The sequence below is a fragment of the Equus przewalskii genome, chromosome 17 (assembly GCF_037783145.1).
Source record: "Equus przewalskii isolate Varuska chromosome 17, EquPr2, whole genome shotgun sequence".
Classification (NCBI taxonomy): Eukaryota; Metazoa; Chordata; class Mammalia; order Perissodactyla; family Equidae; genus Equus; species Equus przewalskii.
In genome coordinates, this window is record NC_091847.1 from 33,283,966 (window position 1) to 33,302,155 (window position 18,190).

The following is an 18,190-nucleotide window of genomic DNA, read 5'->3' on the forward strand; positions in this document are numbered from 1 at the left end:
AGGACAAGCTAAATAAAAAGAATTGGCAGCTAATTTTTAAATATATGAATACTAAAATCTCTGAACATCAGTTGTTGAGGTTGGTTTTCTGGCACTTTGAATTTGTCTAAAATAGACAAATAGAAACCAGGAAAACTATTTTCAAGTGAGTAGGGAAAAACTGAAATCTCTGCTTCCTTTGTAACATCTAGAAACAGCATCTTAGTGTGGTGGATCTTAGGGTTCCTCTGGCTCAACCTCTATTCAGGAAGCCCCTTTTTTTTATATTTGATCAGTGAGAAAGAAGAGTGAATTTTGGGTAAATGAAGAGGGTAGGAGAAAATGAAGGGGACAGCATTACATTTTAAAAGCTAAGGCCTATCTGTAAAAATACTTACCAGCATTAAGGTACCTGATTCAGACAAAAATGTATCCTTATAAAAGTCAAACTAGTACTTACATCACTAGCAATGTCTCTTGAAGCTTTGGCCAACTGTACAGAAATTGCATCAACTGGGAGATCATAGCCTTTCTTCAAAGCTTCTTCCCATCCAAGTTTATAGTGTTTCTGAAAATTAAAGAAATTTTGTAGCATCATCTGATGTATATTAAAACTCCAAAAGATTATTGAACAAAAAGTTTACCTAGAGAGCAGATGTCAGATTCTAACATCATCTACCTTATCTCTAAAGATATGGGTAAAAATGAAACAAGCTGTTTAACAGGGCAGTGACTAAGCATCTCATGATCTGGCTTGCAATTCCTGGCTCTGAGACCTCCTGGTGGTATAATTGAACAGGACCTTTTCTGTTCAGAAACAATATGGGCATATCGGTTTTATCAGGTACCTTCCCCTTGCTGCTAAGTACAGTCTGGCCTCACTATTTTGAACACAGATGTTAAAATAATTGATAGCCAAAAAAAAGTCAGGTAATGGGTCCTGCCCGGTGGCCCAGCAGTTAAGTTTACAGGTTCTGCTTCAGCGGCTGTTAGCTCGGGGCTAATTTTCCTCAAAAAAAAAAAAAAAAGTCAGATAATTAACAAAGTGTTAATTATCTAAGTGATAAAAGTATGGATGATGAAATACCTTTTATAAGGTACAATAAAGGAGTTAACCTTTCTGAGTCAGATTCATTGAATGGATATGTGTGTGTGTTAAAACTGGATAATAATAAAAATAGTTGAAAGTCTTCCAAGACTTACTATGTGTCAGGCACTGTGCTGAGAGCCATACGTGGAATTTCTCATTTGGTCCTCACAGCAATTCAACGTCATAGGCACTTTTACAGTCCCAGTTTTAAGGATGAAGAAACTAAGGTTTAGATCCAATATTCTAAAACTCATAAATGGCAAAGCCAAAACTCATACTAGGTCTGTTGGATGCAATATTTTCTTTCAGCAGTTATTGATTGATTTCCTGCTCTGTGCCAGGCACAATGAATGCTGAGACAAACAAAACAGGCACAGCGCCTGCCCCTAGGGAGCAAACAGTCGCAGCTGAAGCTCTTTGCAACATCCCTAGGCTAGCCAGTTTGTCACTCATTTCCACTGCTTCAGCGTTTACATAAATTACTTACCATTACATCATTTAATATGTTTAATTCGTTTCAAGCCAAAGTTTTATGTAGCTTTACCTGACTGTATGCTATTTGATTCTGCTTGGCTTGTAAGATATCTGGGGTATCTGGCATCACATGAATCTTCGTCTTATCTTTGTTCCAATCGATGGTGTATAAGTGCTAGAGAGTTAAAAAGAAAAAGACACTTGAAATTTGAAGAACTTTTTAGGATAAATAGGAAAGAAAAAGTATAACAGAGCACTTGAATCACTCAATTTGAATTAGATTAAATTAATTTAGTAACTAAAGCAGTATACAATTCAGAAAAGACACCAAAAACAAACTCAGATTTAAAAAAATAATTTTTTAGATATTTTCTATCTTCTAGAATGGATTGAAAGTACTTAAGATACAATAATTTAAAAAACAAGTAATTTCTAACTCAATTAGAAGGGAAAGGGAAATAAAAATAAGAGGTAGGCAGCAGAAGAAAATGTGTGGGAGAATGTTCTGGAATTGTTTGCCATTGCATGGCAGTGGTGGATCCAAATCAAATTTCCCAAACAAGAACCAGAGGCTGCTAGGCCTGCTTCCCTGGGAGCTGTGTGGAAGGACCACTGCTCTGGCTACCTTGTTCATAGTATGCGCATTCTGCTTGGCAAGAACCATGTCCATGGAGTCTGGCAGCTTCTTAAACTCGAAGTTACTAGGGTGCTGGCGGTATTTCTTATCACTGGCATATTCAGTTGCTTTCTTGGCCTTCTCCACTTCTAGGGAACCAGCTGGACTCCAGCCAAGCCCTTTGTACCATTCGTTGTAGTCTTGCTTATATTCATTCTATAAAGAGAAGAGGCAAATTCTACTTTACCTTGTCAATTTAGACACAAAAGTGTTGCATAAAATCCTGTGATCTCCCTTCCCATACCAGGAATCCAACTATCACCCAAAAAGAAGAGAGCCTTACATCACTCTGTAAGCGATTCATATTCTTGCTCAGCTCGATGCTCATGGCGTCTGGAAGGAGGACATACTTGTGAATCAAGTGCTTGTAGTTGGTGTTGGTGACGTTGGCTTGGGCATCCTTGGCAGCTGTGACACTGAGCATGTCGGCAGGGGTGTGGTAGCTGGTCTTAGTCTTCTCATAGTTTTTCTTGTACTCCCGATCAGATTGCATCTTAGCCACTTGCATGGAATGGACTAATTTGGGATCATCTTCAAGACTACGGAAACCAACCATTTTCCCCCTCTCCTTTTCATAATTGTGTTTGTATTTATACTGCGAAGAAAATTTGAATATTTATTCAGAGAAATTCCCTTGGCTGGAAATCATTCTAGTGTTAATAGTCTATATTTCATGAAAAGGTGATATTTGTACGGAATTCTACAGTTCACAAAACACATTTTTTGCATTTGTTTGTGTAACTTGATACAACAACACCTTGTGAGGTAGATAGCAAAGTTATTATTACTGCCCCCATTTTACAAGAGTAAGCTGGGACCCAGAGAGGTGAGTGGCTTGCTAAGGTCACTAAGAATTAGACCCAGCTCTTGCAATGATACACCATTCTGACTTCCACACATACTCTGTTGTTAGTGCCAAAGAGATTTTTAGTAGGTAATAAGAGTACAGCAAATGAGAGAAAAAGCAGAATGTTCTAAGCAGTTTAATGCTGTCCTGAGAAATCATCCAGCCAGTCTTTTACTGATGAGAATAGGCTCAGTTACGAGATACACAGTATAATTTTAAAGTGGCTTACCATGTGTGACACTTCTTTTCTCTTAAGACTCTCTATACTGGTACAATGGGAAAGAAATTTTACTATTTATCTCCCAACTTCCCTCCATAGAGGGGTCATCCTGATACATGGAAATCTTATTTTGCTTCTCTCTCATGGCTCTGAGTGAGCAAGTTAGGCAGTAGGAACTGGGAGAGCCAAATTACTCCAGCATAACAGAGGGAGAAGAATTTGGAGACCTCAGGACAGTATGAGCGGCACAGGGATGGATAAGAATGAAAGATGAAGAACAGAGATGGAAGAGGAGAGAGAAAGTATAACTTGGCGGGGGGGTGGGAACTAAGGAAAACATGCCCTGAAATGTGCTCCTCTCTTTACCCCAAAATCATTAAAGGCTCACTGTAAGTGAATTTCTTGTGGAAACAACCAAATGAAAGAATTAAATTTCATACAGGTGATGTGTTACGGCAGTGTTGTGTTGGCACACCAGCTCTCTGGGGAAAAAAGCCCTAATGTGTAGTGTTTGTCAGTTTCTGTGGTATCAATACTGCCACCGTGGTTGATGTCAAGCTACCAATAGTTTAACAAATGATTTGCAAAATTCTCCATTATTTAGTAATCAATTGCCATGAGCCCAAAAGATCGGCACCCCAAGCAAACCACTTCATGATACATCCCATTAGGAAGACAGACCCTAAGAGGTAAGAGGCCAAAACAACACAAGCCTTTCTCCAGGAAAACTCGGGTTTTGGGTGAAGGGCTTTGTGTTTCCACAGGCCACAGCCTTGGTGATGGAGTTCAAAGTAAATTCACCCAGATTTCACGAGTCAGGGAGCTGACATTTATGTGGTCATCATGTGGGTAGCATTCTGTTTTTTCAGAAATATCAGAGGAAACACAAGAGCAAGTCTAAGAAGCAATCACAGAAGAGAATGAGGCTATTGTTAGTAGGCACACTTTTTTGCATATTTTATCCACTTCGTGTTTCCAGAACTCAGCACTTATTATTTCCGTAGCTTAGCAAGCCCCAGCCAGGTGACCGCTCCCCTTCAGACTTACATCACTTGCAATATCTCTTGAAGCCTTGGCAGCTTTGATAGGAATTGCATCAGTTCGAAGATCGTAGCCCTTCTTTTTAGACTCTTCCAAAGAAAGTTTGTAGTGTTTCTGTAATAAGAGGTAAAAGAAATAGTTTTCTTTCTAAACAGGAAATAGCTCTCTAAACAGGAAATAATAGTTTTCTAATAGTTTATTAGAAACTTAATAGAAATTAATAAACTATTAGAAAACATATTATATTATAAAACTAATAGTTTTCTAAATAGGAAAGTCTGGATTTATTTTAAAAGAGCAAACTAGCACCACAGCATCGTTTTTATCTTTCAGCGGAATGCTTCATGCAGTTCAACAGTTGAATGTTCTCACAAGTAACATAATTGCGTTTGAAAAAAATATAGTACAAACTCAAACATATCTTCAAGAAATCGCTAAAAGAAGTAAAAGTTACTAGTCTCTATTAGGCTGTAAATATGCTTTAAAAATATGAAAGCCCAGTAGATCCTTATTGATGCATTTTATTAAAAAAAAAGTCAAGGGAAGACTACAAAACAGCCATATTCTTACATCAAAAGAAAACGTCACTGTTTTGCAATTGACATTTTTATTTATGAAATTGTGTGGATTTACAATCCAAAAAGCAGTCAGCCATCCCAAATTCCTACAGAATTCATATAAAAGAAAGAAAAAAAAATCTGGTAGTATTAGAGGATTTCCTAGCAACTCTGGTTAGGATGAAAAAGAAGTGAAAGAAAACACCTATGCATTTTCTAACATTAAGTTGTGCATATTCCTTATCATGAGGCTTGCTCCAAATTCTTCAAAATGTTCATCTTCCCTTTCCATTTAACTTTTCCTAAGATCCACTGTTTAGGATCGTCTCAAAAGCTTGGTGGAGGGACTCTCTAAGAACGAAGGCTTAGGATTCTCTTTTCCTTTTTTTCTTCTCCTGGCTCCCAAGCCCTTCTCTTCCTGCCAAGTCTCTTAGTTTAATAAGGAGTGTCTGCCCCTAAAACAAAATCCAACCGCCTTTCAAATTCCTAACTGCTGGGCCCAAGCCCCATCAATAGGCCTACTCCAATTCTTAGCAAAGAAAGATTAGAAAGAGAAACATTCTCCTTTGTGGAGTCCCGCTATTATTTTCAAAACATTCACTCATATAATTGAGGGCCATTAATTAGTTACTTTATTTCTACTGGTTCTAATAGGCAAGAAAGAAAGATGACAACAGGGAGAATTATACTTACATCACTCATATTAATTGCATTTGCCTTTGCCAGAATAATCTGGGGGATATCAGGCATGATGTGGACTTTGGTCTTGTCAGCCTCCCATGCTTGTTTGTACAGGTGCTAGAAAGAGAAAGAAACAGTGGAAGTTAGCATTTAAAATCTTAAAAGGAGCTCGCTTAGTACACATATATATCATTGTACATAAATATCAATATTTTAAGCATTTTTATTAGCTAGATTTTATTTTTAAGAATTTAAATGGAAACGGTGCTTATTCAAATACTACAGTGTGGAGGATGTAAGATGGAAGGTAAAATGCACTATCCTCCTCTTTTACAGCCTGGAGGTAGCATCTCCACCTTAAAATTTTTTATGCATATTAAATCCCACATGTGGTCCCTTTTTAATATAGATGAGGTTATATAACACATAATGTTCTACATCTTGCTTCTTGACTTAATAATATAGGTAAGACATCTTTTATTCTTCTTAAAGTAATGTACTTCATTCACTTAGAGAGCTTCATAGTATTCCAGGAGCAGGTGGAACTCAATTGATTTAACCAGTTTTCTATGAACAGAAATTTAATACGTTCTTTGCAGTCTTTTTCTGCTGCAAGCAATGGTGCCATGATCTTTGAGGTGGACATGGAGATGCACCACCCAGACGCCCATTCAAGGAAGGGCTTATTGGCAGATAGCTCCAGTTGTCACCTGCGTCAGTGTTTGCTGCCTCACTGGAGAGCACGCTCTTCCCTGGTGGCCACATCCAGAGACTCATCAAAGTAGGGGCACGAGGGCCTGGCCACTTCCGCCCAATGCAGGACACTTCTGGCAGGCCGCACACACTCAAGAGCCCTCTGTGGGATGGGCCCAGGCTTGGTATGGCCTGCAGCACTGTCCACTCCTCCTTCTGCCCAGTCCTCCCTCCCACAGGTACCAATCCCTAAGAAACGTCCCATACTCCAAATTCCATCTCAGCCTCTCCTTTCGGAGACCCTAACCTGCAAAAAATATTATTGCGTGTATATTTGTATGTACGTCTTTGTATATGTGTGTATCTTTGCACATACACAAGGATTTCTATAGGGTATGGAGTACCTGATGTTTTACTTTTAACAAATATTAACAAAATGCTAATTAAAAGTTTGCATTAACTCCTTTGCCAATACTATATATAACATAACTTTCTAATCTTTGCAAATTAGGTAAGTGGAAAAATGTTATTTCTTTGTTTTAGCCAGGTTTAATTAAAAAACAAAAACAAAATTCTTCTAGAGTCTTCTTCTAGATGAGGGGTTAATAAACTTTTTCTGCAGTAAGCCAGATAGTAAATAGTTTAGAATTTGTGGGCCATAGAATCTCTGTTATTAACTGCTTAACTCTCTTGCTGCAGCGCAAAAGCAGCCGCAGACAACACGCAAATGAAGAGCTGTGGCTGTGTTACAATAAAATTTCATTTACAAAAACGATCTGACTTCTGCTCTAGACCAGCCCAATCCAATAGAGCTACCTGCAGTGACGGAAATGTTCTGCGCAACCCAGTAAAACAGCCCCTAGCCACATGGAGCTACTGGTCACTTGAAATGTGGTTAATGTGAATGAGGAACTGAATTATTAATATTATTTCGTTTTAATTAATGTAAACTTAAATAGCCAAATGTGACTATTGGTTATAGTACTGGACAGTGCAGTTCTAGTGGAAAGAACAATAGCTAGTCATCAGAGTCCTGGTTCTAGTCCAGACCCACTCATTGACCTGCTGTGTGTCTTTAGACGAGTTGCCTTGCCTCTCTGGGCCACACTTTCCTCAACTCTGCAATGAGGGGATTCAACATGATGATCACCAAGGAATCTCTGAGTGTTAGTATTGCTATTTCTATGATTCTCATCTTGGCATTATTATTCTGAAATGGTAATCATTAACCTTGAAAAAAATGAAAAGTTTAATTTAATATTTAAAAAATAAACACATGTTTGTGATAGTTTAAACACTAAATCTTAAAGGGGGCATTGAGATTTGTGCCTTGTCTTTTAGGCAAGTTCCTTGCAAGGAGTTTGATCTTCTTGACAAACCTGTCTGTTTTTACTCTTAGAAGACTCCAGGGGATTTACTCAGAGACTGAGCATAATACAGCTTGATCTTTCTAGCACAACTAGGACCATCATTTTCTGCAACTGTTTCATGTTCAGGTCCAAATAATTTTTTCCCCTTTTTTGCTAATAATAGCATTTGTAACTGTGATCTGCACAATATAGCCAATGCTGCTGCAATTATTTTATGACTTGCAATTTAAAAACAGATGCCCAACGTCGATGTGCTTTTTGGTCCTGAAATCTACTGAGGGCTAAGAAATGTAAAACTACAGGCAGGCTTCTCTGAAGGCTGGAATCATTAATGATTCAAGGAAGTGCTGGTGGAGAACAATTGCTCTCGGGATTGCCCAGAGATGGTCCTGGCATGGAACACTGCTATAGCCACGTAATCTGGGAGTTTTCTTTTATCCCATCAAAGCAGCAAGGAACGACGGGTGGGCTGCAACACCCAGCTGTTATCAGCCAAACAATCTGCCAATTCAGCGTCATGAACTTCTACTCAACCCCACCTTAGACAATTTTCAAGAATTGCATTAAAGGAAAGCGTTCATATTTATTTTGTTACGTCTATTAGATAGGGTGATTCATTGAACATTTGGAGGGGCACTAATTAGAACCAATTTTCATCTTTTTTTTTAACTACAAGGCCCTTTTGGAAGGTAGAGTGAACATTAATTATGATGCCCTAAAACTGTTAGCAAAACCTATAGATTAAATTTAAGATATGCCTGGATTCTTCCTGACACATATGCAACCCTACATTATTCAAAGACTTACTTCATTCATAATTTTTGCATTTTTCTGGGCCAAAACCATGTTCATTGAGTCCATCAAGGTGGAATACTTCAAAGTGTCTGGGTGTTGCCGGTACTTCTTTTCACTGATAATCTCCATGGCTTTCTTGTTTTTCTCAGCCTCCAGGGAGCCCAGAGGGAGCCATCCCATGCCCTTCATGAAGTCAGCATAGTCAGCTTTGTACTGATTCTGCAAAGGAGGGAAAGTTCAAGAGTGAAAAACCCCAAACTTTCAAGAACCATGAGTGCGTAATTAATTCCATAAGTTTCTCTTCAGTTTTCAACCAATAATATATTGAACTATTTTTATCCCTAAACTTCTATCTTTTTAACATTTCTTTCATGAGAAATTAAAAATAAACAATAATATCTTTGTGATTTATTTGTTTTTCTCAATGCCTTCATAAAGAAAAAATGCTAAGGAATACCAAATAGATTAATCTACCATGTGACTATTATCTCAAGACAGGTGACTATGCTGGTCCAACTTTCTTACAAAAATTCCCAAGTTCCCTTGCATAACAGATGACTTAAGAGACCTCATTTCTCTCTTTCATTATAAGTCTTTGATCATCCACTGTTGCAACTTCCCTCAGGTATGACAGAAACCTCACTGGTATTTTGTGCAAATTTTGTTTTTTTCCTCCTCAGCTCTGGCATTTTCTTCTATCACTCTATCCTGGTTGCTTTCATTTGGGCACTTATATAGCTCCCTGGCAATGAACAGTTCAACTCTTACATTCCCAAAGAGAAATGTAGGCTTAGCATGGCCTGCCTTTGGTTCCTAATTTAAATTCACTTTTCCCAGCCACCAAATGGCTTCTGTAGCTGAACTCCTGGCTCTCTGCTCCCCGTGCCTTCCTCACACTCATTCTGACAGCTGCCTCAGCCATCATCTCCTCAATATTTCATCAGTAAGTAAGAGAGGCAATTACAAAGTTGGAAGTAAGGGAATGAAAGCTGCTTGGAAGTGAGGGGCTGGAGCTTGTATCAAGTTATCTGACTTCCTGCTTTCTGTCTTACTCCTTTATCAGGGGCCCTTTACTCTTCCAACTCTCTTTGCTGGACATACTTCCTTTAATACATTCTTTCTGAAACCAAATTTCATTTGTTGTTGCTAAATCCAGCATCCAACAATGCTCATAGCAATAATATAGAAAATAGACTTTAGTTTCTAGAACTGTTCCTCTTTCGTTAAAGGAAATAAATTCGATCTAAGTAAAAAATGAAACACATCATTGGGAAACTGCACATGAATTTCTTTCAGGATTTTCAAAATATCACGACTTATGGTCATTCATGGTTTGCTTATTATTCAGAGTAAACGCTCTGCAAATGTTGTGGCTGTCACGTACATCACTTTGAATCTGCATCATATTTTTGGCCAATTCAAGGCTCATGGCATCAGGAAGCATGTTGTAGGTATGGATCACGTTCCTGTAGTTGGCATTGGTGGCCACTTCCTGAGACTTCTTGGCTGCCACCACACTCAACATGTCCACCGGGGTGTGGAAGGATGTCTTGGACTTCTCATATCCCTTCTTGTATTCCCGGTCCGACTGCATCTTGGCCACCTGCATGAAGTGCACCAACTTGGGGTCGTCCTCGAGGCTCCGGAAGCCAATGTGTTTCCCTTTGGCTTGTTCGTAGGCTTGCTTGTATTTGTACTGTGGATGGAAAACAAAGCTTAGCCATGAAGATAGTGAAGGAAAGAGAACAAAATCTAATTCACTAGATGCCATTAGCTTTGTAATACACATAGGGTTTTAGAGCTGCTCTAATCTTAGAAAGGGAGGAACTCACTTGGGGCAGGGAGCAAAATCTTTTTACTTCAAATTTCTTGCCAGCTTTGAGTCCATGTAAAGAAAATGACCTCAGAGTTAATCAAAGAAGTATGTCAATAAGTTGTTTGAGGGTGATTTAGAAAGTAGATTTCCCCACTCAGCAGTCTGGCCAGTAGGAAAGGCTGCAGGCACAATTTCTTGGGGAGTATCTTTAGATTCAGGAAGGGGACTGCCCAAAGGTCAACTAGGTAAAATGCGTAGATTGCATCCCTCCCTGCCTTTGCTTAGAATTGCCTATAAATGATTTGAATACTCTAAAAGCAGCTGATGTTAACAAGACCCAGTCACTTTTTACATTAAATAATGAACAAATGATTAGAGCCTCCTTGGACTGGGCAAAGGGAGGTGCCTTGGGTGTTACATGGCTTGAAGTTTCCACCAACACTGGGTAGAGCTGACTGCAGCTCCTCGTATACACACGTGCTTGGCTCGTTTGCTCTTATTCACTCAGTCGAAAGAAGGCCAGTGGAAGAACTTACATCACTGGCAATGTCTCTAGAGGCTCTTGCAGCCTTTATTGAGATGGCATCAGGCCTCAGGTCATATCCTTTCTTCTTTTCTTCTTCCCAGCCAGCTTTGTACAATTTCTAAATGAAGAAATAGAAAAACACCAGCATCTTGTTATTTGTGTTAGAATAGGGATCCTGATTTCAAAGTGGTTGACACGTAGAAGACAGACATTCCATAAATATTAGTTCCCTTCGATCTTCTTCCCCACTTTTGTTTTGTTGTTAATCTACTTACATCACTCATGGTGATTTGGTTTACTCTGGAGAGTAAAATGTCTGGAGTATCGGGCATGACGTGAATAGTGGTCTTGTCTTTGTTCCATTTTTCAGTGTAGAGCCTCTACAACAAGAAGGATAGGCACATGATTATACAGAAGGATGGGTTGTAATGTGCTATCAAGAGGAAGAGACCCAATCTCCATGGTAGAAGGGGTTATATCTGATTTTGGAAAACAGATGCCATAGCACGAAGATGGGCTGATGAGACTAGACACGCGGTGAGAAAAACATCATCACACAAGGGAATCCTCTTGCACTGAAACAAGTGCCATCTTGCCCCAACCTCACACCATGTGGAATTTTGTGGTTGTGTCACATCCTCAGCATGGTGTTGATAGACAGCCTGAGGGTCAATATAAGAGCTCTCTAGACAAGATGAAGTTATAGAATGCCCCCTCCCACCACCACCACCACCACAACCATCAGAAAGATTAAAATGCTGACGAAGACCATAGTGGGACTGCCAGGCTCGACAGCATGAGCACTAAAGGGTTCACAGGCTGAGGCCAACACGAAGTACTTACCTTATCCATGGTCCGTTTGTTACTTTTGTTAAGTGCTTGTTCCATTGTGTCCATGGCGTATGTGAACTTCAGCTTCTCAGGGTGCTGGCGATACTTCTTCTCACTAAGAATCTCTCCGGCTTTCTTTGCCGTCTCCACCTCCAGCGACTGTATTGGGATCCAGCCCATCCCTTTCATCCAGTTGGTGAAGTCAGATTTGTATAGATTCTTTAGAACCAAAAGAAGATATTTTTATTTCAGAAGGAGTCACGGCATGGGTTTCTTAGGCTAGATGATTTAGTCATTATCAAAAAGAAAGAAAAAAGAAGAGGGTAAAATTTTAGAAAAAATTAACTTCAAAAGTGATTGTATTCATGGTGGTTTTGAACAGGAAATCCTGACTCAATAATCCCTCTAAAAAATTAACATTCTTGTGGGAAAAGTTAACAGAATTTTGCACTGAAAACAGATATTATATAGCATTCATTGAACTTCTTAGTTTTTCATATATTAGGTCTAACATCCAAAGCTTTAAATATATATACATACATAATAACAACAACAAAAGGCTACATATAGCTCAAATGAGTGAAATCCTAACACTCCAAATTCTGGAGGTGATCCTTAAGTAGAGTAAGTCCAGCCAGGTTTAGGATGGAGTAAGTGGAATTGCCAAATTCTTCTTCCCCCCTTCCGCCAGCTAGAAATGGATAACTCATTCTATGTCAACAGTTCGTTGACTGTTACGTACGTCACTTTGAATCTGCATCGCGTTCTTGGAGTGCTCCACATTCAAGGCATCGGGCAGCAGAGTGTAGCTGTGGAAGGGCTGTCTGTAGTTGGTGTTGGTGGCAACCTCCTGAGATTTCTTGGCCGCGGTCACACTGAACATATCCAAGGGTGTGTGATACCTGGTCTTGCTGACTTCATAGCCCTTTTTGTACTCACGATCTGACTGCATTTTGGCTACATTCATGTAATGAACCAGTTTAGGGTCATCCTGAAGACTGAGAAATCCAATTTGCTTGCCTTTGGCTTTCTCATAGGCCTCCTTATATTTGAACTATATGGAAAAGAATGGCAGACAGAAGTGCAATAGGGTAGATTGTAGGAAACACTAAAGTGTTAAATCAAATTTACATAGAAAATTAAGCAATAGCCAAATTCAGTCTGACTCTAGGTAATGTCCAAGGTTTTCAGTATTTTTAAATAAACAACTAGCAAAATCTTTCTAATAGGTGGTTTTGAGATCTGCTCTGGGGATAATTAAAAATGGAATAATTTGTAGTTTGTATCTAGATGATTCGTAAGTAGATTCCTTGAATACGCTTAAAGCTTCCTGAAAAGTTTATTAAGGATTTGGTGTATTTTTTTTATTATTACTATCAGTTTCCATAATTAATTTATGTTACCTTATAAAGTATTTGCATAATCCTGAGTAATTTTCAGCAAAGCCCTTATACAAATTAGTATATTGGGCTCCAAATGAATGAGTTTTTTACTCTATCAAGGTTCTATATGAATTCATACAGAAAATACAACTTACTTTGTAAAAGTAACTAAGTAAGTAAGTAGGAAAATAACTAAAATCATGTCATTTAACCTATAATTCTTCCTGGTTTTCCATATTTCACCAGAACCTTTCATTGTAAAAATGATATTATTAAAAAATTGTATTCTTTTAAAATACTTGGAGACTTTTTAAATTTAGTGACATTTTAGTATATCAAGGCTTTTTTTCATGAAAAATCCAAAAAAAAAGCAGTTTTCAAGTTCACAACAATGATACCAATGAAAGTTCCAAATATTTCACAGTTTTAAAAAAAGAATTGTCCTCTTTGTAACAACTGTATTAAGTTTTCAAAGATTTTAAGTGAAGCAACATAAAAAAAAATCATTGGCACTTTGGCTATTACAAAATATTTTTATATTATAATTTTTTGTTTCCAATAGCCTCATAGACCATGTAAAGATTTTAAAAATATAGAGAAAGAGAGTTTACTACTTTCAAATTAGACTTACATCACTAGCAATATTCCTCGAACTTTTTGCAGCAACAATAGGAATGGCATCTGGTCTCAAATCATAGCCCTTAGCAATGGTTTTCTTCCAGTCTGCTTTATAATGAGCCTTGAAAACAGGAAAGATTACCTTATTACTTGACATAATTAAAAGAGGAATGAAACAGGATACCAAAGCCTTTCTTATAAAATATGTCATGATACATCCTTTTCTATCAAGAAAATTTACAGTTAGGTCTATTCATTCATCTTCTGTGTATCTATCTGACTTTTTTTAATTAGTAAACCATATACACAGTATGATCTCAACCACTTTAAAAATGTATACATGCTTGCAGAATGAAACAATGGAAAGGTAATGTGGGACAACAGAAGATTTTTAATTTTTTCATAATTTTCTATATTTTCCACCTTTTCCATAATAAGCATGTAAACACTTTTATTTTCTTATTTTTTTAACGAAGCATTTTAAACTTAAAGAAAGGTATGGATCCTAAAATAAGAAATTCAGATGTAATACTACCCAGTTTTAATTTACACTAATTTTAAATATTCCTTAGAAAAGCAGGAAAGAAATTTTAAATAAACCAAAAGCATAAAAATGAGTACCAAAAAGTGCTTATTTGGAGATAAAAGAGAGCCTAAAATGTTAGACATCTTTTAAGAAATTACCAACTTTATCCAGGTTTGATTATGTTTTAAAATTAAAATTTACCAACTCTTTTTTTAAAAAAAGCAAAATGAAACAATTCATAATAGTGAATTTAAACATCACCACCAGTTACATACTTAGACTACCTGAGAGAGAGGCTAGTTACATACAAAAAAGAGTTTCTAAAGAAAATAACAGCAAACTTTTTTAGAACTTTTAACAAATAACTGAAACAAAAGTTATATAAAGCCGTACTCATCCTTACTGCAGACTACACGCTCCTGTATTTTCCAATCTTGTCTATCTCAATTTGTTCCACTTTTTAAAAAATGGAATGCAACGTACTCAATTGGTTTTATAACCAGTGAGTCATAGCCCACAGTCTGGAAAACTCTTCATTAAGCAAAATTTTGTGGTGGCTTGCAGTATCATATTCTATGATAAGGGTCCAGTCTGCAGACTCTTGGTAGGCCCCTGTACACGGAGGGCAAGGAGGGACTAAAGAAAGAGGCAGACCACTCCAGATGGGTAGGTGGCAGTTTTGATAAGCAAGGGAACTTACAGATGAGGTTTGTCTGGGGCAGCCACAAAACGAGTAGATCTCTACAGCTGCCCACCAGACTCTTAAATGTTTATATGGAGGACTTAACAGGGGTCAGTCACAAATATCATCCAGATGGTCTCAATAACACCTTATTTTCTCAAGGCTGTGCCTTTGAAAATGGTTCCCACTGTGGGAACGGTGGGCAGAATGTACATTCCAAACAGAGGGGAGGGAGTGAGGAGCCTCCAATTGCCAGGGTCCGGCTCTCGGATCAACCAGCAGTCACATCCTCTTGATGGCCTCCTCCAAAAGAGACTCAAAGGGTCCACACTAGTTTGCCCCCCTTAAAACTCTCAGTGCAAGAGTTATGCAAAACTGGAAAGGAGAGGCCCCCTTAACCAATGCTAGACTGGCACCAGGCCAAATACTCACATCACTCATGTTGAGGGCGTTGACCTTGGCTTGAATAAACTGAGGTAATTCAGGGTCCATAGTGTACTTGTGCTTCCGTTTCTCGCCCTCCACTTTGTAGTTCAACTAAAAACAAAGGAGGCAGCATGCAAATGTCATTAGCTGACATAATGTAAGTTTCTTCAAGCATACACTCCTTTAAAAAGGAAGGCTATCACTTGTGTTTTTCCATATAGAAGGCAAATACCTATACTGTTACACACAGGGAGTGTTAGGACACATATTCATTTGCTCGTTCCACCAACATTTATTGGACAGCACTGTGGGCCAGGCAGAGTGGTAGGTTCTGTGTTTAAAGTGTTGAAAAAGGTAGACCTGTTCTCCTGGAGCTTATGGTCCAATAGGGGAGACCTACAATAAATACACAAGCTACGAGATATAGCTAGGATTTGTGATGTGTTGTAAATAGAATAACTGTAGGAAATAAACAAGTGTGGTCAGGAAAGGCTCTCTAAGGAGGTAACATTTATGCCCAAACTTGAAGAAAGGGGAGTGGTCCATGCAGAAGAAGAGCGTTCAGGACTCTGAGTCTAGAAAGGCTGTGGCCAGCTTGAGGGACTGAAGACAGCCTGTGTCACAGGGCTGGAGTATGCCAAGGGGGCACAGAGCGGGTTAGACAGGAGGGGGAGCAGGGCCACAGAGCTGAGGGCCTTTTAACCCGAGTTAACAAATTTAGATTTTAAGTTCAAGGAGAAGTTACTACAGGGTTTTAAGGAGAAGAGGAACACGATTTGAATTATGTTTTCAGGCAGTCTCTCTGGTTGTTGTGTGTGACCCCAGGCAGGAAGTCCAGACGGTTATTGCAGTTGTCCATTTGCGTGATATGGAAGCCAAAACTAGGGTTGGTGGATGGCTGAGAGAGATTAGCCAATACATTCGACTCAGCAGATATATTGGATGTATCGGTTCACCCAGGGAGGCGTCAGTGGTGAGTCCTAGGTTTCTGGCTTGAGCAACTAGGTAGATGCTGATAGCATTTGCTGGGATGGGGAAAACTTAATTAGTGAGTCTACAGTATTCTTAGCTAACTGGAAAAACACAGGGAGAAGTGACACCTCCATTAGTACAAAAGAAATAAGAAGCATCTACACCCTTTATTACCACTAAACTAGAATTAATCTTGAAATGTCTGTGGTAATGTGGAAGCAGGGACTGTCCTGAGAAATAAAATCCACAGATAATCCTCAAATCTGACCCAAGCAAAGCATTCTTCACCTTCCAATATCTGGGGCTAAAAACACAAAAGGTCTTCCCTTCTTTGCTTTTGACCTACCCCTCTCTTTCTGATGGAGGTATTTTAATAGATCTCTGAAATTACCAAATGAGGTGAAGCAGTGCACACTGTAATTAGCCTCTGGCTAAGAATAAGGGTCTGGATAGACTGGGCTCAGAAATGAGACTCTGGATGACTCCAAAAGTGAACTGCTTATCTCCACCCGCCGAGGCCTCTCTCTAGTTCGCCTCTCAGAACACTGAGCTGTGATGCAAGAGGGAGTAGGACAGTATGCCTTCTCTCCATGTAGCTAGGTAGAACGGTTGCACTCAGAGTAATAAATAGCGTGGTTTGCAATTCAGACAGTCACGGATGCTGATAGTAATAATTTCATTTCATATGTATAACGTGTAGGAATCTGCTTGTAAATAGCGCAGGCTTTCTGCATTTGGAAAATAAAGCAAATCCGGAATCTCCTCCTTCTCCCCTCCCCATTCTCTCTATATTCAAGTTCCAAGTTGTTTTGGAAGTAAAACCTTTCAAATACACCTCTGAAAGCAATTGATTTGGTAAGATACATGCACCCTCACATATTGAATTAAGAAGGGTGGTGGAGTGGCTCTGTCACAGGGGTTATTCATGAACAAACCCTTTTGAAGGGAAACCACTTACATCACTGAGCTGCTTTGTGTTTTGCTGAGCCAGAACCATGCCCATGGAATCAGGTACACTTGTGAACTTGATGGTATCTGGGTGCTGTCGGTACTTCCTCTCATTTAATGCATCGCCTGCTTTCTTGGCCGTCTCAACCTCCAGAGAACCAAGAGGGATCCATCCAATGCCCTTGAAAAAGCTGTTATACTCGTCTTTATATACATTCTGTAAAAGAGTAATCTCATATGAGGAGATATGCTAGTGAATACTCAAGGGATGTTTCTGAAATCTGCAATTCTATCCCTGGGAAATGAAGAGTAACTCCTTCAGCATGCTTGTGTCTATAATGCAGCATTTGACTATGTCTGCCACAGAGCTTCTTACCCAGAATTTGGTAAGAAAAAGCAGTTCTGTTGTTAGAGTGCATTACACAACACAGAAGGAATCTAGGCCACATATTTCCATGGGTACTGCTAAAGAAAAACTCTCTTTTGACAATAAATTGGGCTTTCCTTTAGATTTCACTGAAAACTCCACAATTTTGAATTTCACCCACACTGTCCACCTAGGCTATTCCTAATCTTAGTTGGAGAGAGACAGTTTCATTGAGCAACAATAAATGAACACCATTTCTTCCCTTCACAGAGGACAATTCTTACAGAAATCTGACTCCTGCAGAAGAAAATGCCCTGAATATTAAACACCCTCCCCATGCACCTCTCCATGAGTCATACTGCCATCACAAAGCCTTCTTGGCTCATTTCAGATGATTCATTACATAGATTTACATGCATGAGACTGTGACCTTGAGTTAAAAAAAGAAAAAATAACTTTCCTGAATTCAGAAAGCATAGAGAATACTCCTAGTTTGCATTATACATATCATTACTGAAGCAGACCCGCCAGGAGCAAGCATTTCCTTTTGCTGAGAATCAAAGAGGCTTATATACTTAGTGGAATATAGTTTTATCTTTGATTCATAAGTTATTAAAGACAAGGTCAATGATTACAACAGGGGCACAGAAAACCAGTGAAAACACAGCTTGTG

General features: G+C 38.8%; 1 protein-coding gene across 50 annotated transcripts in view; it reads right to left on the reverse strand.

Annotated features, from left to right (window-relative positions):
* The window catches only part of NEB (nebulin), a 213,719-nt gene that overhangs the window by 144,534 nt on the left and 50,995 nt on the right, over positions 1-18,190 (reverse strand). For all 50 annotated transcript variants that reach the window (XR_011528351.1, XR_011528350.1, XR_011528349.1 and 47 more), the window contains exons 38-52: positions 17,161-17,367; positions 15,237-15,341; positions 13,610-13,717; positions 12,339-12,650; positions 11,609-11,815; positions 11,041-11,145; positions 10,776-10,883; positions 9,808-10,119; positions 8,436-8,642; positions 5,578-5,682; positions 4,334-4,441; positions 2,503-2,814; positions 2,169-2,375; positions 1,614-1,718; positions 440-547 (exon numbers count right to left, since the gene is read on the reverse strand). Coding sequence is in view for 43 of the 50 variants with exons in the window: in XM_070579747.1 (XP_070435848.1) it covers positions 440-547; positions 1,614-1,718; positions 2,169-2,375; positions 2,503-2,814; positions 4,334-4,441; positions 5,578-5,682; positions 8,436-8,642; positions 9,808-10,119; positions 10,776-10,883; positions 11,041-11,145; positions 11,609-11,815; positions 12,339-12,650; positions 13,610-13,717; positions 15,237-15,341; positions 17,161-17,367 (2,616 nt within the window). In the remaining 7 variants the exon portion in view is untranslated. The remainder of the gene's footprint in view (positions 1-439; positions 548-1,613; positions 1,719-2,168; positions 2,376-2,502; positions 2,815-4,333; positions 4,442-5,577; positions 5,683-8,435; positions 8,643-9,807; positions 10,120-10,775; positions 10,884-11,040; positions 11,146-11,608; positions 11,816-12,338; positions 12,651-13,609; positions 13,718-15,236; positions 15,342-17,160; positions 17,368-18,190) is intronic.